The sequence below is a fragment of the Lepidochelys kempii genome, chromosome 2 (genome assembly GCF_965140285.1).
Source record: "Lepidochelys kempii isolate rLepKem1 chromosome 2, rLepKem1.hap1, whole genome shotgun sequence".
NCBI lineage: Eukaryota > Metazoa > Chordata > Testudines > Cheloniidae > Lepidochelys > Lepidochelys kempii.
This window is the reverse complement of record NC_136381.1, coordinates 148,593,016-148,616,589: the sequence shown is the minus strand read 5'-3', so window position 1 is coordinate 148,616,589 and position 23,574 is coordinate 148,593,016. Positions and strand designations below refer to the sequence as shown.

General features: G+C 42.8%; 1 protein-coding gene across 2 annotated transcripts in view; it reads right to left on the bottom strand.

The window, feature by feature from the left end:
- Nucleotides 1–23,113, bottom strand: part of LOC140907149 (sodium-dependent neutral amino acid transporter B(0)AT3) — a 103,464-nt gene extending 80,351 nt beyond the window's left edge. For both annotated transcript variants that reach the window (XM_073332436.2, XM_073332437.2), the window contains exon 1: nucleotides 22,847–23,113. In XM_073332436.2, coding sequence (XP_073188537.1) covers nucleotides 22,847–23,006 — 160 coding nt within the window. In that variant the 5' untranslated portion in view covers nucleotides 23,007–23,113. The remainder of the gene's footprint in view (nucleotides 1–22,846) is intronic.
- Between the last annotated feature and the right edge of the window lie 461 nt (nucleotides 23,114–23,574).

The following is a 23,574-nucleotide window of genomic DNA, read 5'->3' as shown; positions in this document are numbered from 1 at the left end:
GTGTACACCCTTGCTGCAAGCAACGCTGACTGCGAAAGAGGATTCAGTGCGATGAACAACATCATTACAGTGAAACAGACTGTACTTACCACTCGTCATGTGGCGGACTTGCTATTCATTTCATGTGTGGGACCTCCTTATACTTAGGGGAATGCCATATGTGAAATTGTGGCTTGCAAAGGGCAGACGTGCACCACATTCATCTCGAGGCATGGCACGACAACAGAGAGAGCAGCGAGATCAGCTTATGGCCCAATGTGGGGAGTTTCTACAAGGATGCTTTGCTCCATCTAGTCCTTCCCAGGGATGCCCCTTTCTTGCCCCCATTGGCTAGCCATCTCACACCTTCCACATGCCAGGACTGAGCCAGGGACTGGGGCGGCTTTGCTGTGGGTAGTGGTTCCCCTTGGAGCTGCAGCCCCCTCCTGCCACCCGCTATCGCTTGTGTTGTTGCTGCTGCATGCCCCCCGGACCTTTGCCTCCTCCCCTGCCTCCTAGGTGGCTCTCTCCTGCAACCTGACAGAGTAGCAGTTGCTGAGGCTGGAAGTTTTCCTATGGACACCATTAAGCAGCAACCCAAAAGCTGGGTGTCCACAGGTGCGCTGACAGTACCCAGCCAGACCTTGCCTCTTGCAGAAGTTCCTGAGTTGTTAGCTGCAGAAACACTGTCTCCCCTGTCCCCCCACCACTCAAAAGGTCACTGGCGCCCTCCCCATGGGCTGCACTCCTGGAGAATGTGCCTGGCCACTGCAATTGGTGGTCACTTGCTTGCATAAGGACAGCAATACATACAGTATGTATGTGTATGAATGTGTCACAAACGATGCAGCTGCAGCCTGCCGCTGACCAGCAGCGACCCCAGCAACCAACCCCTGTAGACTGCTACCTGCAGAGAGCCAGCAGGTGCCACTGGGCTGGGTCTGCCAAGGAGTAAGTAACCAAGGCAAAAACCACAGCCAGCCAGCCACTGCGCCATGCCCACCAGTGCCCCACTTTCCCTAGATGCTCCCTATTTCCTAGCAAGTCAGATATCAAGGATTGTTTAATCTCCCACCCAAGCACATAAAAGTGGGCACGGGGTACACCAATGGGTGGCTATTAGTAGGGGAAGACTGAGGTGAATGAAGGGCAACTAGAATAGCTGCCATGAAATATACAAGATACTTAGAGAAAGTTTTGTCAATTTCAGTCTCCGCACTCTGCAGGACACGGACACCCACAAAACAAAAAGAGATCTGAGCCCCTATGTCCTAAGCACATTTCAGGTGTTTAATTCAATATATAAAGAGGGTGGAATGAAAACTACTATTTCTTTCAAAGGAAGCACAATAATTTCCTCTGAATATCCAGTTTTCCCCTCCAGTCCCTTTGTGGTTTTGTCTATGGGGCTATTGGTAACACTGGGCACTACTCTAGGTAACTCAGGAGGATGGAAGACCACGAGTGTCGATGAAGCCCTCTTGCTCTAATTCCAGGCAAACTGAAGCCCCTCTGTTCCTTGAACTTTCTGTAACCCTGCAAAACTATGAAAAAGCTAGCACACAGACAGGTTTGCACACAGCTCACTAGCCAAAACCAGCTTCGGCCAAAAAAACATATAAATAAAAAAAAATGTTTAACAAAAACTAGTAACAAATATAACCAAATAAAGCAAGGCTCAAGCAATGCTAATAAGGAAAAATATAACTGACTCCCTTAGCTAATTGGCTACGGTATTGTACGGGGCAACAGGTAATTGGTTGTATATGCTTGTGTAATTAAATTAAAAAAAGGTATAAATTGTATAATGTAATCTGCATTCGGGGCTGCAGGATTTAAAACAGCTCAGTCTCCTTGCACCGTATTTAAAGCTTCAAATAAAACTCTTCTTCTCCACCCCATTGTGGTCATTGGTGCAACACATACCGGGCAATGAACCCACCTGTTGCTTGCCTCAGGCACTCTGTGCTGGCAACAGGTTTTGGCGCCCAACGTGGGGCTCGAGGCTGCTATTTAGCCTTACCTGGACCCCTCCTGGCGGTCGACGGATTGTGGCGACAACCGACGCCCAGTGTGCACCGGTGAGTTCATCGGGAGGCGTCAGAGGAGACGCAATTTGCTCGACCCCGGAGGGCACAATGGTGCAACGCGCCCCTATAATGGAGAAGTGACTGCGGGCGATGGTGAGGAACCGGTCCCCTGGAAAAGGTAAGAACAGTCCAGTAGTCTGGACTTTCTCTGTTAAAACCTGGGGACTCCCAGTGTCGTCCGGGAATATGGGACAGGGACAGAGTAACACAGGCAGGGCAGAGTGCACGCCCCTAGAATGCATTCTAGCAAACTGGAAAGTGTTTGAATCAGATCCAATAACAAAAAACAAATTAAAAAGGTTCTGTATAGTAGACTGGCCTCAATATTGGCTAGAGGACCAGAAACGGTGGCCACCGGGAGGGTCAATTAATTATAATATGATCCTCCAATTAGTCCTGTTTTGTCAGCAAACGGGTAAATGAAATAAACATCTGTATGCGCAAGCATTTATGACTTTAAGAAATAAAACAGATGTTCTACAGAGATGTAATTTGACTCCAACAAGACCGGTAGTAACTAATGTTAGCCCCCAGAACCTCCCTAATGTTGTAATGGCAGATTCGGTGTCCCCTTCGGCCCCAACACCCCCACCTTATAAAGGTAGGACACCTCAGGTTACAGAGATTGCCCCCTCGGTGGGACTCTATCTTTTGATTACCGAGACTGTTGTGGCTCGCCCAGGGGCAGATGGGTGCCAGGCCACCACTTTGCAAGTTTACACCCATGTGCCATTCAATCCAATAAACTTAGCAGCTTTTAAAACACAAGCTGGGGAATTCTCAACGAACCCAAGCCGGTTTATTTCAGTCTTCGAGGGGTGCCTCAGTAGTCACAATCCAGACTGGGATGACTGTAATATCCTCCTAAGAACCTTGTTGTCTGAGGTGGAGCAAAATCAGGTTATAGCTAAGGCAAGGAAGGAGGCACAGCAAAGACACAAAAGAAATCCAAATAATGTCCCCGCTGCCACAGACGTGGTCCCCCTAGCAGATCCCAGGTGGAACCCGAATGACTCCGTACACATGACCCATCTCACCTCCTATAAGGAGTTACTTTTGCATGGATTCTGACACTCGGCTGTCCGACACAACAATTGGGCCAAACCATGTAAAATAATACAAAAACCAAAGAAAAGCCCGGTTGCCTTTTTACAGTGCATTCAGAATGCCATTCGGCAGAATACTAATGCAAACCCCGATGACCAGGCAACCGAGGCAATTATAAAAGGCATTTTTACCAGCCGAGCAGCCCGCAACATTAAAAAAAAGTTGCAAAAAAAAAAAAACTTAATGGGTATGACTATGGCACAAATTTTAGAAACTGCAAACCGAGCTTATAGCCTAAAAAAAAAAGGCAATGTAAAATACTGGTAGCAGCAGTGCAGGCTGGCACAAAAAAAAAACAAAAAAACACTGGAATGGTAGCAGTGGACAGGAAAGAAAAAACCAAGGACGAGGACGCAGGAGAGACGGCTAAGTCGCAACCAGTGTGCCTTATGCCAGAAAAAAAAAACACTAAAAAAATAAATGCCCAAAAAGGAAACATGCCCCCATAATGGCAGCAGTGGAGCAGGAATAGAGGTGTCAGGGGAGACAGACCGCCCTCCCCCTGGAACCCTGAGTAAAAATGCAGGTGGAAAGCTTGGATATAAATTTTTTAGTAAACTCTAAAGTGGCACAAACTGCCGTAAACCGACCCCTTTGGTTGCCGGTAGCAGATTCCCTTATCATGGTGGGCACCACAGGCAGAGGCACCAAGTGCCCAGTGTATGTCCCAGCGAAATGCGCTTTAAGAAACAGAACTATATCCCACAAGCTGGTATACCTCCCCGACTGCCCAACGCCTCTGCTGGGATGGGATCTGCTTTGTCGCCTAGGCGCCACCCTGCATTTTACTAAAAATAAAATAACCTTACCTTACCCCCCAAGAATGCATGGATCATGTCCCTTGCAGTTAAACCCTCAGCTATGCAAGCCCCAGAATGAAGCCAGTGGAAAGACCAGGTGTACCCCCTAATGTGGGCAGCAGGGGTCCCAGGAAAGGCCACCCACCAAATCTCCGTCAATGTTCAGCTCATGCCAGGGAAAAGCCCAGTGCAAATCAAACAGTATCCAATAAAAAAAAAAGCCAGAAAAGGTCTGCAGGAGCCTATAGACCAGTTCCAAGCATACGGCATCCTGCAAGAATGCCAGTCAGCCTGGAACGGTCCCATTCTGCCCGTACAAAAGCCTGATGGCAACGTATCAACTGGTACAAGACCTACGGGCGGTAAATAAACAGGTTAAGACTCTGCACCCCCTTGTCCCAAACCCGTATACATTACTGGCTTCTATAGGGGGACAGGTTTCAGAGTAACAGCCGTGTTAGTCTGTATTCGCAAAAAGAAAAGGAGTACTTGTGGCACCTTAGAGACTAACCAATTTATTAGAGCATAAGCTTTTGTGAGCTACAGCTCACTTCATCAGATGCATATCGTGGAAACTGCAGCAGACTTTATATATACACAGAGAATATGAACCAATACCTCCTCCCACCCCACTGTCCTGCTGGTAATAGCTTATCTAAAGTGATCATTAGGTGGGCCATTTCCAGCACAAATCCAGGTTTTCTCACCCTCCACCCCCCCCCACAAATTCACTCTCCTGCTGGTGATAGCCCATCCAAAGTGACAACTCTTTACACAATGTGTATGACAATCAAGTTGGGCTATTTCCTGCACAAATCCAGGTTTTCTCACATCCCCCCCACCCCCATACACACACAAACTCACTCTCCTGCTGGTAATAGCTCATCCAAACTGACCACTCTTCAAGTTTAAATCCAAGTTAAACCAGAACATCTGGGGGGGGGGTAGGAAAAAACAAGAGGAAACAGGCTACCTTGCATAATGACTTAGCCACTCCAAGTCTCTATTTAAGCCTAAATTAATAGTATCCAATTTGCAAATGAATTCCAATTCAGCAGTTTCTCGCTGGAGTCTGGATTTGAAGTTTTTTTGTTTTAAGATAGCGACCTTCATGTCTGTGATTGCGTGACCGGAGAGATTGAAGTGTTCTCCGACTGGTTTATGAATGTTATAATTCTTGACATCTGATTTGTGTCCATTTATTCTTTTACGTAGAGACTGTCCAGTTTGACCAATGTACATGGCAGAGGGGCATTGCTGGCACATGATGGCATATATCACATTGGTGGATGTGCAGGTGACCGAGCCTCTGATAGCGTGGCTGATGTTATTAGGCCCTGTGATGGTGTCCCCTGAATAGATATGTGGGCACAATTGGCAACGGGCTTTGTTGCAAGGATAAGTTCCTGGGTTAGTGGTTCTGTTGTGTGGTATGTGGTTGTTGGTGAGTATTTGCTTCAGGTTGCGGGGCTGTCTGTAGGCAAGGACTGGCCTGTCTCCCAAGATTTGTGAGAGTGTTGGGTCATCCTTTAGGATAGGTTGTAGATCCTTAATAATGCGTTGGAGGGGTTTTAGTTGGGGGCTGAAGGTGATGGCTAGTGGCGTTCTGTTATTTTCTTTGTTAGGCCTGTCCTGTAGTAGGTAACTTCTGGGAACTCTTCTGGCTCTATCAATCTGTTTCTTTACTTCTGCAGGTGGGTATTGTAGTTGTAAGAAAGCTTGACAGAGATCTTGTAGGTGTTTGTCTCTGTCTGAGGGGTTGGAGCAAATGCGGTTGTATCACAGAGCTTGGCTGTAGACGATGGATCGTGTGGTGTGGTCAGGGTGAAAGCTGGAGGCATGCAGGTAGGAATAGCGGTCAGTAGGTTTCCGGTATAGGGTGGTGTTTATGTGACCATTGTTTATTAGCACTGTAGTGTCCAGGAAGTGGATCTCTTGTGTGGACTGGACCAGGCTGAGGTTGGTGGTGGGATGGAAATTGTTGAAATCATGGTGGAATTCCTCAAGGGCTTCTTTTCCATGGGTCCAGATGATGAAGATGTCATCAATATAGCGCAAGTAGAGTAGGGGCTTTAGGGGACGAGAGCTGAGGAAGCGTTGTTCTAAATCAGCCATAAAAATGTTGGCATACTGTGGGGCCATGCGGGTACCCATAGCAGTGCCGCTGATCTGAAGGTATACATTGTCCCCAAATGTGAAGTAGTTATGGGTAAGGACAAAGTCACAAAGTTCAGCCACCAGGTTAGCCGTGACATTATCGGGGATAGTGTTCTTGACGGCTTGTAGTCCATCTTTGTGTGGAATGTTGGTGTAGAGGGCTTCTACATCCATAGTGGCCAGGATGGTGTTATCAGGAAGATCACCGATGGATTGAAGTTTCCTCAGGAAGTCAGTGGTGTCTCGAAGGTAGCTGGGAGTGCTGGTAGCGTAGGGCCTGAGGAGGGAGTCTACATAGCCAGACAATCCTGCTGTCAGGGTGCCAATGCCTGAGATGATGGGGTGCCCAGGATTTCCAGGTTTATGGATCTTGGGTAGTAGATAGAATATCCCAGGTCGGGGTTCCAGGGGTGTGTCTGTGCGGATTTGATCTTGTGCTTTTTCAGGAAGTTTCTTGAGCAAATGCTGTAGTTGCTTTTGGTAACTCTCAGTGGGATCAGAGGGTAATGGCTTGTAGAAACTCGTGTTGGAGAGCTGCCGAGCAGCCTCTTGTTCATATTCCGACCTATTCATGATGACAACAGCACCTCCTTTGTCAGCCTTTTTGATTATGATGTCAGAGTTGTTTCTGAGGCTGTGGATGGCATTGCGTTCCGCATGGCTGAGGTTATGGGGCAAGTGATGCTGCTTTTCCACAATTTCAGCAATACCCACTACAATACCCACTACAATACCCACCTGCAGAAGTAAAGAAACAGATTGATAGAGCCAGAAGAGTTCCCAGAAGTTACCTACTACAGGACAGGCCTAACAAAGAAAATAACAGAACGCCACTAGCCGTCACCTTCAGCCCCCAACTAAAACCCCTCCAACGCATTATTAAGGATCTACAACCTATCCTAAAGGATGACCCAACACTCTCACAAATCTTGGGAGACAGGCCAGTCCTTGCCTACAGACAGCCCCGCAACCTGAAGCAAATACTCACCAACAACCACATACCACACAACAGAACCACTAACCCAGGAACTTATCCTTGCAACAAAGCCCGTTGCCAATTGTGCCCATATATCTATTCAGGGGACACCATCACAGGGCCTAATAACATCAGCCACGCTATCAGAGGCTCGGTCACCTGCACATCCACCAATGTGATATATGCCATCATGTGCCAGCAATGCCCCTCTGCCATGTACATTGGTCAAACTGGACAGTCTCTACGTAAAAGAATAAATGGACACAAATCAGATGTCAAGAATTATGACATTCATAAACCAGTCGGAGAACACTTCAATCTCTCTGGTCACGCAATCACAGACATGAAGGTCGCTATCTTAAAACAAAAAAACTTCAAATCCAGACTCCAGCGAGAAACTGCTGAATTGGAATTCATTTGCAAATTGGATACTATTAATTTAGGCTTAAATAGAGACTTGGAGTGGCTAAGTCATTATGCAAGGTAGCCTGTTTCCTCTTGTTTTTTCCTACCCCCCCCCCCAGATGTTCTGGTTTAACTTGGATTTAAACTTGAAGAGTGGTCAGTTTGGATGAGCTATTACCAGCAGGAGAGTGAGTTTGTGTGTGTATGGGGGTGGGGGGGATGTGAGAAAACCTGGATTTGTGCAGGAAATAGCCCAACTTGATTGTCATGCACATTGTGTAAAGAGTTGTCACTTTGGATGGGCTATCACCAGCAGGAGAGTGAATTTGTGTGGGGGGGTGGAGGGTGAGAAAACCTGGATTTGTGCTGGAAATGGCCCACCTGATGATCACTTTAGATAAGCTATTACCAGCAGGACAGTGGGGTGGGAGGAGGTATTGGTTCATATTCTCTGTGTATATATAAAGTCTGCTGCAGTGTCCACGATATGCATCTGATGAAGTGAGCTGTAGCTCACGAAAGCTTATGCTCTAATAAATTGGTTAGTCTCTAAGGTGCCACAAGTACTCCTTTTCTTATAGGGGGACAGTATACCTATTTTTCGGTGCTCAATCTGAAAGACGCTTTCTTTACCATTCCAGTTGACACCCCATCTCAGGAGATCTTCTCCTTCAAGTAAAAAAACCAAAAAAAAGTTAAAAAGCAACTTTGCTGAACAGTGTTAGCCCAGGGATTTAAAAATTCCCTCACCCTCTTCGGCCAGGCTTTAGCCAGGAACCTAAAAATGTGGAACAATAAGAAGGAGGTCCTCCTTCTGCAATATATAGACAATTTGTTAATTGCCACTGTGGGCCTATCCCCCTGCCTTGAAGCCACCGTGAGCTCCTAAACCATATTGGGCTCCAAAAATATTGGGTTGCACAAAGTAAGGCTCAAATTGCCCTCCCAAAAGTACGGTACCTAAGGTTTCACATACGGCAAGGGGAGCGCCAGCTTTTAAACAAAAAAAAAACAACTATATGTCAAGACGCTACCCCAAGTACTCGTAAATGGCTCATGGCCTTTCTGGGTATGGTGGGTTTTTGCAGGATATAGATTCCAAAGTTTGGACTATAAACTAAACCATTATATGACTGTGTCAAGGGAACAAATCATGACCCCTTTCACTGGTCCCCAAAAGCCAACAAGGCATTTAAAATCTTTTAAAAAAAGCTAATAAAAGCTCCAGCCCTGGGTCTGCTGAATCTCTCTAAGCCATTTCAGTTGTATATACATGAACAAAAAGGGGTAGCCCTGGGAGTGCTAACCCAGTTGTTGGGGACCTGTAAACGTCCCATGGCCCATTTTTCCAAACAACTTAATCAAGTTGCCAAGGGCTGGCCAGCATGTTTACGGGCAGTCGCAGCCACCTCCCTAGTACTTAAGGAAGCCAAGAAGCTAACATTGGGGGGGTCATGCAAGTGTATACTCCCCATGTGGTCCGAGCCCTGCTAAACACCAAGAGTGGGCTCTGGCTCACCCAGGCTCGGATAGCTCAATATCAGGCTAAGCTGTTAAAAAACCCCGAGGTCACCCTGCAGCCTTGCCCCTCCCTTAACCCAGCCACCCTTTTGCCAAAAACAAAAACACAACTGTTTAAAAATTATAAATGCCCAATACTCCAGCCACCAGGACTTAAAGGATCAACCCCTCCTAAATGCAAATTATAAGTGGTACACTAATAGTAGCAGCATTGTCATAAATAAGCAAACGAGGGCGGGTTATGCTGTCGTGACCCTCCATGATACCATAAAGGCCGAAGGGTTGCCCACCGGGACCTCTGCCCAGCTTGCTGAGCTAGTAGCCCTGACCCGTGCGCTCAAACTGTCAAAGGGAAAGCAGGTCAACATTTTTACCGATTCAAAATATGCTTTTGAAGTGCTACATGCTCATGCTGGCCTGTGGAAGCAAAGGGGAATGCTAACGGCCCAAGGTTCCCCAGTCAAGTATGGGCCCCAAATTCTCCAGCTCCTAGAAGCCATACAACTCCCCTCAAAAGTAGTGGTGGTGCACTGTAAAGCCCATCAAAAAAATCAAGACATGGCCAGGGGCAACGCCCAGACAAACAAAAAAGCCAAGCATGCCGCCACCTTGACTCCACTAGAAACTAAGGATGCCCACATGCATGCCCTTATCCCATCAGTGGGGGAGCTTCCGACCCCTCAGTACTCTGGAAAAAAAAAACTAGCTAACAAACTCAGTCTTCAAAAAAAAAAATGGCTTCATTCCCCCCCCGCAAAATATCCTCCTACCAAAGAGCTTGATCCGGCCAGTACTGCAGCAGCTACACCAAACCACTCACGCTGGCAAAGAAGCCCTTATCCAGCTAATAAAAAAATACTTATTGGCTTCTGGACTCCGACCCCTGGCTCCCAGTTACAAGCCTACTGTTTAGTCTGCCAAAAAAATAACCCTTGGCCGGGACATCCAGTAACACCAGCTACCTGAAACCCAGGCCCCGGACTAGTATGGCAAATAAATTTTACTAAATTTCCCCGGACCCAAGGGTTCAGATATCTCCTTGTCTTGGTGAATCGATTCAGCGGATGGCCTAAAGCCTTCCCATGCCATAATTGCACTGCCAAAACAGTGGCCCTCAAATTCGTTAAAAAATTTATTCCCCACTTCGGACTGCCCCAATGAATGGAATCTAACAATGAAATGCACTTCACATCACAGATCATTCAAAACATCTCAGAGGCCTTACAGATCCCCTGAAAACTCCATATGCCATAAAGACTGCAGGCCAGTGGCGTAATAAAGGGTACCAATCAAACCCTTAAGCGACACCTCTCAAAAGTGTGCCAAGAAGCCTCCCTGCAATGGCCTGATGCTCTGCCCTTTGTCCTGCTCTGCGTCCGCGCTCTCCCAAAGGGTAAATTAGGGCTTAGTCCCTTTAAAATTATGTTTAAAAGGGCATAGCCTATAAATGAGACACTGGTTCTAGCAAAAAAATAAGAAATAAAGGGTAGTTTTTTGTCTCAGTATATGTGCTCTCTGTCTGCTGTTCTCTCTTCTCTCCACAAGTATACCAAAGACTTCCAGCCTCTTCCATTGAATGCCCCTGTCCACTCCTTGCAGTCAGGTGACTCCGTGCTTGTTCGTACCTAAAAAAACAAGCCTCTCCAAAAAAGTAAAAGGGACCCCACACCATCCTGCTGGTTTCCCACACAGCAGCAAAGGTCAAAAAACACAAAAACTAAATCCATCACTCTTGCCTGAAGGCGGTGCCTACTCCTCCACCAGCAGAACGGTGGACCATCCAGCCCATCACCACTTCACCCTCCAATAATCTTAAACTCAAATTATTGTTTAAAAAAACATAAGCACGGGGGGGGGGCCTAAAGGGGCATATACACCATAAGGTCCCGCATAGTGAGTGTCATTTGCCTAGTATTCCCCATATCTTGCTCTCTAAAAAATAAATAAAAACCGTTAACCTAAATGTAAATACCTATAAGGCCCTCAAAATAGCCTTTGCCCGTAAATTTAATCTTTCCAACTGCTAAATATGTTTCCAGATCCCCTACCATGTGGCCGGCTTCCCTTGAAGGGCGACCCCCCACAACTGGTCAGACCTCTGTAACCAATAGTTAAAAGCAAACACCACTCAGTTGCAAACACAGCCTACTTTAACAAAAAACTGTACTAAAAAGGCCAAGTGTAGCAGCAACACTAATCCCTGGAAACCCTACTGGAATGCGACCCATCCGCCCAAATCCATCCATCCATGCTCCGTCCCGTTGGGCCTCCTTTGTTATCGGCAAAAAGCCACTGCTAACCATACCTAGTTCGCTGGTAATAGTACCTGTCAGTTTTATTTGTCCCCTTCCGCAAATACCACTATCCCTCTATTTAATAGTGCTAGCCAAAACACAGGCAAAGGGCTTCAATATTATACCCCCTTAAAAGCCGCAGTCAACAAATTAAGCCACAATGGCATGGTAGCTAATAAACAGTCCTTTTATGTCTGTAGTAACTCAGCCTATAAATGGCTACCCCACCACTGGCACAAAAGCTGTTATTTGGAATACCTTACCCCTCCCCTTCGGGTCATGGCCCAACTCCCGTCAGGCTGTCCCCGGCATCAGCAGTCCCTGTATGCCACCCCCGTACCCATTAATAAAAAAAATAAATTCAGTATAATCCTTATCCCAGCATATAAGGTGGGTAAATTGGCCAAGCTCTATCTCCAGCATTCTGCATTCCTCACCAAGTTCGCCAATAATACCTTAGCCATAAAAAGGAGCCTCAACACGGAACTTTATCAACTCCAATTGTTGTCCCTGCAAAACCGCCAGGCCCTAGATTACCTTTTAGATGCACAGGGCGGGGTGTGTGCCATTATTAAAAATACATGCTGTATGTATGTCCCAAAAAAATCACAGAATATTAACAAGCACATCCTGTCAGCCAAACAGGCTCTTAACTAGTAAAAAGCCCAGAAAAAAAAGCCCACTATTTTTGACTCACTCTGGGGATGGCTGCCTGACCTGGGGGGAGGCATTGTTCGTCTCCTGTTCACAAGTGCCGTGTTGTGTATTATCACTCTCCTCTTGCTTGCCTGTTGTAAGGCACTCATATATAAACTTTGTGCCTTCCGCTCCACAGAAACCCCATTATATCCTCTTGTTAAGAATTCTAACTCCTCAGCACTTAATCACTTGTTGTCCTTAAAATATAAAAAAACTCAGTCACAAGCCTATTAAGTGTACTCAAAGAAGGAAGTTGTTGGTAACACTGGGCACTGCTCTAGGTAACTCGGGAGGGTGGAAGACCATGAGTGTTGATGAAGCCCTCTTGCTCTAGGCCCAGGCAAACTGAAGCCTCTCCGTTCCTTGAACTTTCTGTAACCCTGCAAAACTATAAAAAAGCTAGCACACAAGCAGACAGGTTTGCACACAGCTCGCTAGCCAAAACCAGCTTCGGCCAAAAAAACATATAAATAAAAAAAATGTTTAGCAAAAACTAGTAATAAATATAACCAAATAAGGCAAGGCTCAAGCAATGCTAATAAAAAAAACCATAACTAGCTGCTTTAGCTAATTGGCTACGGTATTGTACGGGGCAACAGGTAATTGGTTGTATATGCTTGTGTAATTAAATAAAAAAAAGGTATAAATTATGTAATCTGCATTCGGGGCTGCAGGATTTAAAACAGCTCAGTCTCCCTGCGCCATATCTAAAGCTTCAAATAAAACTCTCTGCTTCTCCACCCCATTGTGGTCATTGGTGCAGCGCACACGGGGCAACAAACCCACCTGTTGCTTGCCCCGGGCACTCTGTGCCAGCAACAGGGCTATTTGCTTTCCCCTTGAATCTTTAGTTGTTTTGCAAAATTGCTTTGCCCAAAATAAACCCTGATCATCAGAACACATCTTCCCACCATGTTCTCCATGTTTTTTTTTTAAACAGTAACATTTCAAAGAGGATCTGCAAGAAGTTTAGACATCACAATCATGATCCATTGCTGGGGAGTGAATGGGATAGAGTTGAACTTGGAAATGGTTCCTGATTTTGATTGTATTTTTCATGTATTATATTATTGAAGATCGCCTCATCCAAGGGGCAGAAAAGAACTGCCCAGGCTTTGGTACCCCCCACCCCAACAACCTTGGGTGAAATTAACAAGAAAGCCAGAAATAGCCCCTAATTCGGGGTTTAGACCACAGAGTGAACAGCTAAATTTAAACTGTTCTTATGCAGACAGCAGGCATCCTGGGGAGGCTTTTCCCTAAGCTAGTCCCCCTGCTCCCTGCTCCAAGCTAGAGGGGAGCCGCTGCAGCCCCTGCTGTGGGGGAGGGGAACGGGGAGCCTAGCAGCGTGGGGCAGCCTGGCTGGAGGAGGAGGGAAGAGAGAAGCCGATGTGACAGTGAGTTTTCCCCTTCCACTGGCTTTTATTAGCTCTGGATTTAAGCTGTGCAGTAAATGCCTAGCCTTGGTCTCACCTTCCTCCCTTCCCCCCCCCCCCCCAACTGTGAATGAAATTAACAAGGATGCCAGAAATAGCCCCAATCCCAGTCTGAACCAGGGAGGGAGCGGCAAGTTTAAACTGTTCCTATGCAGACAGCAGGCATCCTAGGGAGGCTTCTCCCTCAGTCAGTCCCCCTGCTCCCTGCTACAAGCTAGAGGGGAGCCCCCGCAGCCCCTGCTGAGTGTGGGGGTCAGGGGAACAGGGAGCCTAGCCACGTGGGCAGCCTGGCTGGAGGAGGAGAGGGAGAGAAACAACAAACAAATTTGACAGTGAGTTTTCCCTTTCCAAGCTTTTATTAGCTTTTAGTTTGAACTTTTTGTTCTGCAGCCAAAAGAGGTGAAAGTAAGCCAGTACTGAATGCTCCACTTATTTGCCAGTACACTACTGCATCTTTTTTTACCGGTACTCCATACCAGACCGGAGCAGCTTACTTTCACCTCTGAAAAAGGTACACTTGAATTTTAACCTCTCTCTTCCCGTACAGTAAAATGGAGGCCTCCTGAGTCTCAAACTTGGCCAGAAGCAGGAGCAAGTTAGACATCTATTCTACCTACAATAACTTCATAATTCTCACTTTCAAGATCTAACCCATTTACTGAAACAACTAATGAATTTCATATGTATAGGTCATATTTCACTGCTGAGAATATAAGGAATCTGTTTTATTCCAGATACTCTTGTATTTTGTGACAGCTAGTTCAAAATCGGGCCAGAGGATAAGGTAGGCCATAGGGATTTCTAAAGCAGTTGTTTGGGTGCAATGTAGCACTGCGTCCCTAATGGGATTTGAATGCCAACGTGAAAAATGTGACTTTATTTCCCCAGAATAAAACTTGCTGTTTGCATGAATGGTAATTTTTTTTAATTCATCCTGTAAGGGCACATGCCTGGGCTTAGGTGCAGTAGTAATAGTTGATATGACCCATAAGCTCTCTTACTGAGGGCTTTTGCTTGAGGCAGGCATACCTATGGTAGGCTATAATCAGAAATAAAACACTGCACCAAGATGCTGTTAGACTAGCTACTTCTTTTCAAGTCCTACATATTTTCCAAATCACAATACATATTTGTTATTTAAAAAACCTTTTTTCATGTGTCAATTTTAAGTTCCAAAGTACATAACAGGGTCTTTAAAAATAATCCTTTACAATCCCAGTTGCCAGGGATCCTGTCTGTTTACCTGCTATTACTCTGGCAAACAGCATCCATATCTATTAGTCATAGCAAGTAAATAACTTACTTAACTCAGGCAATAAACCCAAATAATCACTAACGACAGAGGGTGATAAAAGTTTCAGCACCGATATTGTGTTTTTCTCTGTGATTGCAAATGTACTGAGCTGAGTGTGTTAGACCCAAGTTACTTAGTAACACAAATTGCCGTGAATAAGGTTCAGAGGTCTGATGAAAAGCAATTGACATTAATCGAAAATATGTTCCTGCTTTTTATATCTTGTTTGGTAGAGCACTTAAAGATGAGGAAAAATATAGCCTCTGATTTCCAAACACTTGAATAAAACCCAAACCTGAACCACTTGTGGGAATTGCAGTTTATGCCTTGGAAGGCACTGTGCCTCAGGGCCTGTCTATGCCACGTTCAAATTAGGCTACACTGCACGGGTGCATTGCAGCTACACTAAGGTTTTATAGTGTTGTACCTACATTGGCACAGATATCCCCAGGATAGACTGGCTTTGAGGTACAATGCTTTACAGGATTTCGTATGGCCAAGTGCATTCCTTGCTCAGGGCTGGGTTTGAAAGATGAGATTTTTTTCAAAAGTACATAAATGGGATTTATGTTCCTAAATCATTGAAAGTCAATGGGACTTGTGCTTCTAAGTTGTTTGAGTGAGTGCTTTTGAAAATCCCACCCAAAGTCACATTTTAGTCTGAAATTAACAAGACTTAAATAAATCAATCTAGCCACGTTATTTATTTATCTTGATAAACCTTGTAGCCATCATTTTTTTTCACTATAATCTGCAAAACATCTTCTAATTTCTACTTTCCAGAATAAATAATCTTGGGAGTTTCTGAATGCACAAGAAACACCTAGTTTGTATAATTCCTTATTATAAATAGTCAGGGGCATGGAGGGCTCATAACCTAAAGAGAATGAAGGTAGTAGACAACAGGAAGAGGGGCACCCAGCCATGCCTCAGATGGAGCAGCAAATGGTAGGTCAGGTGCTGTGCAAGGCCACACCATATCACCACACCTTTTTTAGTCTCATGACTTTATCTTTCTTAAGGTAAAGTAACCAAACTGGAACTTCAAGTGTGGAGCACTGATTACAGTTCAATATAGTAGAGCTTATTCACCACTGTAACTTTGTGTCATTGCTTATAACAATGCAAAGTGGATATAAATTACTACATAATTATATCATTTTATACCAACTTTGCACTGGTGTAACTATGGAATTGCAAAGCATCACATCTCAATATTTTTCAATCCCTTTTAAAAATATCTAGCTCACTCTACTTTTTTTTTTCTGACTGCTGCTGTGTGCTGGGTAGACAACATAAGCACTTGGGAATTGTCAGACTTGATGAGAATAATGTTCCAGCTAGTTCAATAGCCTGCCTCAGTGACAGCGACCAGTACCAGATGCTTCACAGGAAAGTGAAAGAAACCCCTAAGTAGGCAGATGTAGTATAACTGCACCCCCAAAGAACCCTAATTCTAATCCCTAATACTTAGAGATTGGTGTAAACCCTGAAATATGAGGTTTTATATTCCTTCCAAAATTTTGTTAGCATTAACTACAAACTCAGGATATTCTTGTTAACCACATAAAATGTCTAATTCCTTTTTGAATCTTGCTAAGTTCTTGCCCTTAATTATATATGGCAATTAGTTCCACAGTCTAATTGCACATTGTGTGAAAAAGTATTTCCTTTTGTCAGTTTTGGATTTGCCACCTTTTAGTTTCATTCAATGTCTTTTTGTTCTTGTGTTATGAGACAGAGAACAGAATCTCCCAACCTATTATCTTCTGTACCATTCACTATTTTATATCCTTTTTATGCCCCTCTTATCCACTCTTTTCAGTCACTCTTCAGATGAAAGTTTGTCCACGTCCCTAATAATTTTTCTCACCCTTTTCTGGACCCTCTCCAGTTTGGCAGTATCTTTTTTGCAAGGGGGTAACCAGTTCTGTACATAGTACTCAAAATGAGTTTGTACCACTGATTTACGTAATGACATTATAGTATTTTCTGTAGTATTCTCCATCCTTATGAATCCTAATATCTTATTTGTTTTTTTTCACCACAGCTGCACATTAAGCTGTCTATAATGATGCCCTGGTCCCTTTCCAAAGTTGATACTATTAACTTAGAATCCTGTAAGGTATATATTTTTTCCCTTCAGTGTGCATTACTATGCATTTTTCATCATTGAATTTCATTTGCTGTTGTGCTGCCCATCTACCTAGCTTGTTTAGGTCTCTCTGAAGTTACTCATAGGCCCTTTGGATATTGTTTAACCTAAATAACTTTATGTAATCTGCAAATTTTGCTATTTTACTGCTCAACCCCCTTTCTAGATCATAAATAAACACACTAAACATAGTATGGAAACTTAACGCACCCCGCTGTTAACCTTTTCAATGCTCACTACAGGGGTGTGAATTCTAATGCACAACCAACGTGTTGCACAGTAACGGGCCTGTATAGATCCTGCTGGCATAAATGAAAAGTTTCCTGTTATGAGTTAATATAGTACGGTTTCAGTGTTAATGATAGTGAGCACCAGCAGGGTCTACATGGATCAATTAGTGTGCAACACATTGCTGGGCTTTAGAATCACACACCTCTAGTACACGCTGTCACACCGTGTACACAAGCCCTTTGCTTCCTGTCTTAGCCAGATACATGACAGTACTTTATCTCTCATCCCATGATTACTTAGTTTCGTTGGTAGCCTATTTTGAGGGACCTTGTCAAATGCCTTGTAAAGGCTAAATAAATAATGTTAACTGATTCTCCTTTATCTTCTACTGTTTGATATATTCAGAGAATTCTAATCGTAGTTAAATGCAATGTCCCTTTGCAGAAATAGTGTTGGTTAGAGGCCACTATATCATAATCTTCCATTTGTTTTGTTTTCTATTTTTAAATGTTTCAACCAATTTGCCAGATATAGCTATAAGGTTTACTGGCTTGTAGCGCCCCAGAGCACCCAAAGGCCTTATTAAAAAAGACATCATCTCAACTGAGGTATCCACAATGGCTCTTAATGTGTTTTCCTCAGAGGATCCTGCAAGTTCAGGGCCTTTTGTTGTATGAATTCAATTATTTTTGTCAATGTGCATTTTTTGACATTTATGCAAGTTTATAATTCTGCCATTTTTCATAGTTGTCCTAATTATGTTTAAATTAGTGAAGAGCAAAAAACAAAAGGTTTAGAAGTTCAATTTGGAATCTGAAAAATTGGTTTATAAATCTCAGAATAACGGACTTGCTTATAACATTTTTATACTTCTGCTTCTAGTCCAAAATTGAACCATGAAATGCAGAGGCATATGAAAATGTATTTCAGCTGAAAGATTTTCTTTGGATTTAGTTCAATTCAGGACAAAGATGTTATTTTTTTTCCTTGCAGCAGATTGTGAACAGTCTCTCTTCAAAAAAAAAAAAAAAGAAAAGAAAAAGAAAGAAAGAAATATAAATTTTTAGATGTGACCTGTGTAACCAATACAGTGATGTTTGCAGTGAGCCTGAAACAAAACCTCTGAGGTGTGAATGGATCCATTCATTTGAGTGTTAATGCAGGTGTGAATGATACTTTTTCACAGTTTATCAAAGCATGTAAGAAAGGAAAGGAAGTTATGAAGGGTAACGGAGTGTACGCTGACAGATCATACATTTTGGTGTACAAGTGGATGAGTATTGAATCATTTTTTTTCTCCCCATAACTGAGATGGAACCAAGCCCAAAGGGTTAGCCTGGTGTCTGAGTCCCATTTAGGGAAAAACTCAAGCTGGAGGCCAATAAGAGTCCATGGCAGGATATGATTCATTAGAGAAAAAATTATTCAATCACTGCCATACAAGTGATTTTTAAATGTTATTGCTAAGTACTGCTATTGTAAACTTGGGAAAATAATATTCTGGTTCATTTTTAAATAATAAAATAACTAAGATTCATAGATTTTTAAGGACATAAGAACAGCCATACTGTGTCAGAACAATGGTCTATCTAGCACAGTATCCTGTCTTCCAATAGTGGCCCTTGCCAGATGCTTCAGAGGAAATGAACAAGTCAGGGCAATTATTGAGTGATCCATCCCTTGTTGTCCAGTCCCAGCTTCTGGCAATCAGAGGTTTAGAGACACCCAAGCATGGGGCTGTGTCCTTGACCATCTTGGCTCATAGCCACTGATGCACCTATCCTCCATGAACTTATCTAATTCTTTTTGGAAACCAGTTATACATTTGGCCTTCACAACACCCCCTAGCAACAAGTTCCACAGGTTGACTGTGTGTTGTGTGAAGAAATAATTTCTTATGTTAGTTTTAAATCTGCTGCCTATTAATTTCATTGGATGTCCCCTGGTTCTTGTGTTATTGCGGGACAAAATAACATTTTCCTATGCACTTTCTTGTCACCATTCATAATTTTATAGACTTCTGTCATATCCTCCCTTAGTTATCTCTTTTCTAAGCAGAACAATCCCACTCTTTTTAATCTCTCCTTGTATAGAAGCTGTTCCATACTCCTAATCACTGTAGCTGACCTTCTCTATACCTTCTCCAATTTTAAAATATCTTTTTTGAGGTGGGGCAACCAGAACTGCACACAGTATTTAAGGTGTGGGCATACCATGGATTTATATAGTGGCATTATGATATTTTCTGTTTCATTATCTGTCCCTTTCCTAATGTTTCTTAACATTCTATTAGCTTTTTTGACTGCTGCTGTACACTGAGCAGATGTTTTCAGAGAACTATCCACAATGACCCAAGAGCTCTTTCTTGAGTGATAAGAGCTAATTTAGACCCCAATATTTTATATGTATAGTTGGCATTATATTTTCCAATATACCTTATTTTGCACTCATCAATATTGAATTTCGTATGCTATTTTGTGGTCCAGTAACCCAGTTTTACCTTGCTCCATTGTGAAAACTGACCCATGACAGCTTACTTTGCTTACAAGCCTTTGGTGTGGGGCTTTGTCAAAGGCTTTCTGAAAGCCCAAGTACAATATATCCACTGGATCACCCTTGCCCACATGCTTGTTTATATCCTCAAAGAATTCTAATAGATCGGTGAGGCAAAATTCCCCTTACAAAAGGTGTGTTGACTCTTCCTCAACATATTGTGTTCATCGATGTATCTGATATTTCTGTTCTTTACTATAGTTTCAATACTTTCTCTGGTACTGAAGTTAGACATACCAGTCTGTAATTGCCAGAGTTGCCTCTTGAGCCTTTTTTTTAGAAATCAATGTTGCATTAGCTATCCTCCAGTCATCTGGGTCAGAGGCTGATTAATTTGATAGGTTACATAGGTTGGCCTCCTGCATGACACAGGCCATAGAATTTCAATGTGATTCTTGAATCAAGCCCTTAACTTTTGGTTGAGCCAGAGCATATCTTTTTAGAAAGATATCTAGACTTGATTTAAAGACTTCAAATCACAGAGAATCCACCATATCTCTGGGGTGTTGTTCTAATGGCTAACAATCCTTACTGTAAAAAAAAATGTTTTAATCTAAATTTGTCTAGTTTCTGCTTCTAGCCATCACACCTACTACTTGCATATAAATCATCAGTAAGTCACCTCTTAACCTTCTCTGTGAGCTACTGTATTGACCTTTTTAAGTCTCTCACTGTAAGGCAGGTTTTCCAGACCTTGAAGCATTCTTGTAGCTCATTTTTGAACCCTTTCAAATTTTTCAGCTTACTTTTTAAAAGGTGTGCGTACTGTGATGTTGCACTCGATATGATTCTGTGAAGGTGTGCTGGTGAGTGTGGATGTGGTGTGGCTGGAATGTGCTTCGTGTGGAGGATCTCTTGTGGAGTATCATTGCAGAGCTTGTGATCTGCTGAGTGTGGTCATCCTGTTTGTGTAAATGTATCACTCTTGTGTCTGAAGCTGGAAGTGTGAAGTGTGGCTCTGAGGTCCTATTGTGATTATGCAGGGTATGGGCCATTGGTGGTGGTTTGGAATCTTGATGGCTCCCATCAGCCAGGACAATTGTGAGTCAGGCTGGGAGGAATGAAGGCTTGGAGTCTCACAGGAGATGTGGCCATGTCACCTGGTGCTGGAGTCCATCTTGAACCTGGTGCTTTTCCATTGGGGGGGACGGGACCCAGAGAGATGGAAAAGATTGTGCCCAGACTAGGAAGGCATCCAGTCTGTGAAAGAAACTTATTGAAACATCTCTGAGGGTGAGATTTTATCTGTATTCAGTTTTATTACTGTATTGGGTTTAGACTTGCATGTTTTATTTTATTTTGCTTGGTAATTCACTTTGTTCTGTCTGTTACTACTTGGAACCACTTAAATCCTACTTTCTGTATTCAATAAAATCACTTTTCACTTATTAATTAACCAAAGTATGTATTAATACCTGGGAGGGGGCAAACAGTTGTGCATACCTTTCTATCAGTGTTATAGAGGGGGAACAATTTATGAGTTTACCCTGTATAAGCTTTATACAGGGTAAAACGGATTTATTTGGGGTTTGGACCCCATTGGTAGTTGGGCATCTGAGTGTTAAAGACAGGAACATTTCTTAAACTGCTTTCAATTAAGCCTACAGTTGTTAGGGGACATGGTTCAGACCTGGGCCTGGGTTGAAGCAGCCTAGCGCGTCTGGCTCAAACCATGCAGGGCACTCAAGTCCCAAGCTGCCAGGGTGGGAAAACAGGGGAAGAAGTAGTCTTGGCACATCAGTTGGCAGCCCCAAGAGGGTTTCTGTGATCCAACCCGTCACACATACCATTTCAAAAATGGTCTCACTAATGCTCGATTTAGTTGTAATAACACCTCCCTACATTTACTTGATAGTTCTCTGCTTATACTTCCAAGTGTTTATACTCTTAAACTCTACATTGCATTGGAAGCTTACGTTCACTTAGTTATCCACCATGCCACCTAAATAGCTTTCTGAGCCACTTGTTTCCAGAGTACCCCCATCCTATAAGTGTGATCTACATTCTTGGTTCTCAGATGTCTGATCTTGTATTTAGCTCTACCAAAAGGCATATTATTCAACTAAACTTAGTTTACCAAACAATCCTGATTGCTCATTTAACACTCCGTGTTTTGTGTCATCTGCAAACTGTACTGGCATGGATTTTATACATTTACCAGATGTAAGCCATGTCCACTCACCGTGGCACTATATTCCCTTCTGGTGGGGACTAAATCACACAGACATTGGTGAGCCTTCTACAGCCTTAGCATAGGATAGCTGAATCTTTCAGCTGAGGTAGTAGTGGATATTAAGATCCAGAAGTCCCAGGTTTGATTTGCTGATGAGGATGATGATCAACCCAAAGGCATCAGCATTACACAGGTTATTGAGAAAGATATTGAATAACATTGCCCAAAACTAAATCCCTGTGTGACCCCACTAAAAACACCTCATTTTATGATGATTCTCCAGGTGCAGTTACTTTTTAACAGTTGGGAATCCACTTAATATGGGCTACATTATTTTTGTGTAGTATTAATTGTGCAATACTAAAATCAAATGCCTCACAGAAGTATGAGTACATTATGTCAACACAGTTGCCCTTTTCAACTTGTATTCAGACCTTTAATATCCAATAGTGAACAAACATTTCTTAAAATAATTAAAAAATATATATTTAAAATACAATTTTATTTTACTTATAATTTAGAATTTTAATTGAGTTGTCTTTTGATGAGGCATGGCATTACGAAGCAATTGGTTTAATTTTCCTAAAGAAAGGAAGCTTTCAAAAGGCCTTCCAGACACTTTTCCAAAGTGTCACTTTTTAATTCAGCTCATAGAACCAAGTTTAAATCTGCTCTGATGGCACAGCTGTAATAATGAGAAATTGTTTGCAAAAAGTTTTAACACTGATTTTTCCTAATTCATGATTACTGTAAAGTATTCCTAGTTTGTGGACATTTCCTAAATCAATATATCTTTTTAAAATATAATTTTCACACAGTGAGAAAGCTATTCTACTTTGTGGAAAAGGTTACATTAAAAAAGCAAAAATAGAATATTAGATATTAACATATTTTCCCTGCCCATTCATGCTTTATATATACCGTTAAATTAGTATTCTATGTTTAATTTCTGACAAAGATCCCAACTTGCTCTTACCTCCTCCATATATTTGACACAAGTATGGAAATCTCCAAACATTTCCCAAGCCTACTGCAAATCCAACACAGCTTAAAATATACTGCAATTTATTATCCCACTTCGGTCTGTCATCTTCTTTAAGAACTTCAGGGATATCCAATGACTGAGCATTTGACATCCTTACAAAGTGTGGTATTCTTTTATCCTCCTGTTTAACGAATAGGGGGGAAAAAACTTTATATAATTCAGAGCCTGGCTCTTCTACAAGTTTTATACGAGGAGAGTCTGAAGATTTCTGGAAAAGAGGTGGAGCTTTCATCACTTTACATCACCCAAAATTTATGAGTGTAAGGTTTTGCAATTTAAAACCAAAACTGGGAATGATTGAAATGTAGAGGGAGCTATCTCTCTTGCCCTTTTTTTGTAATTTTCTTCTTTATTTCTAGAACACAGAGAGATACTGTTAATTGGTAACTCAGGGTCAAATAGTTTGTTTTCTTTGTAGATTCCTATTAAACCTCTGGGTTCTCAGATACTTTACAAAAGTTTTGTCATCTGAAAACAAAAAATATCTTGCAACATTCAGATCACATTAATAATATAAAATATTTTAAAAAGTGTTTCTTAAAAATAATCCTAAACAGCTTTGATCAGAAAAAGCCATCCCCCAGCCTTAATAGGAAGCTTACTTAGTTTCCATCACTCAGTTAAAAGGGTTGACTGATGACTTCTTTTGGAAGAAAAGG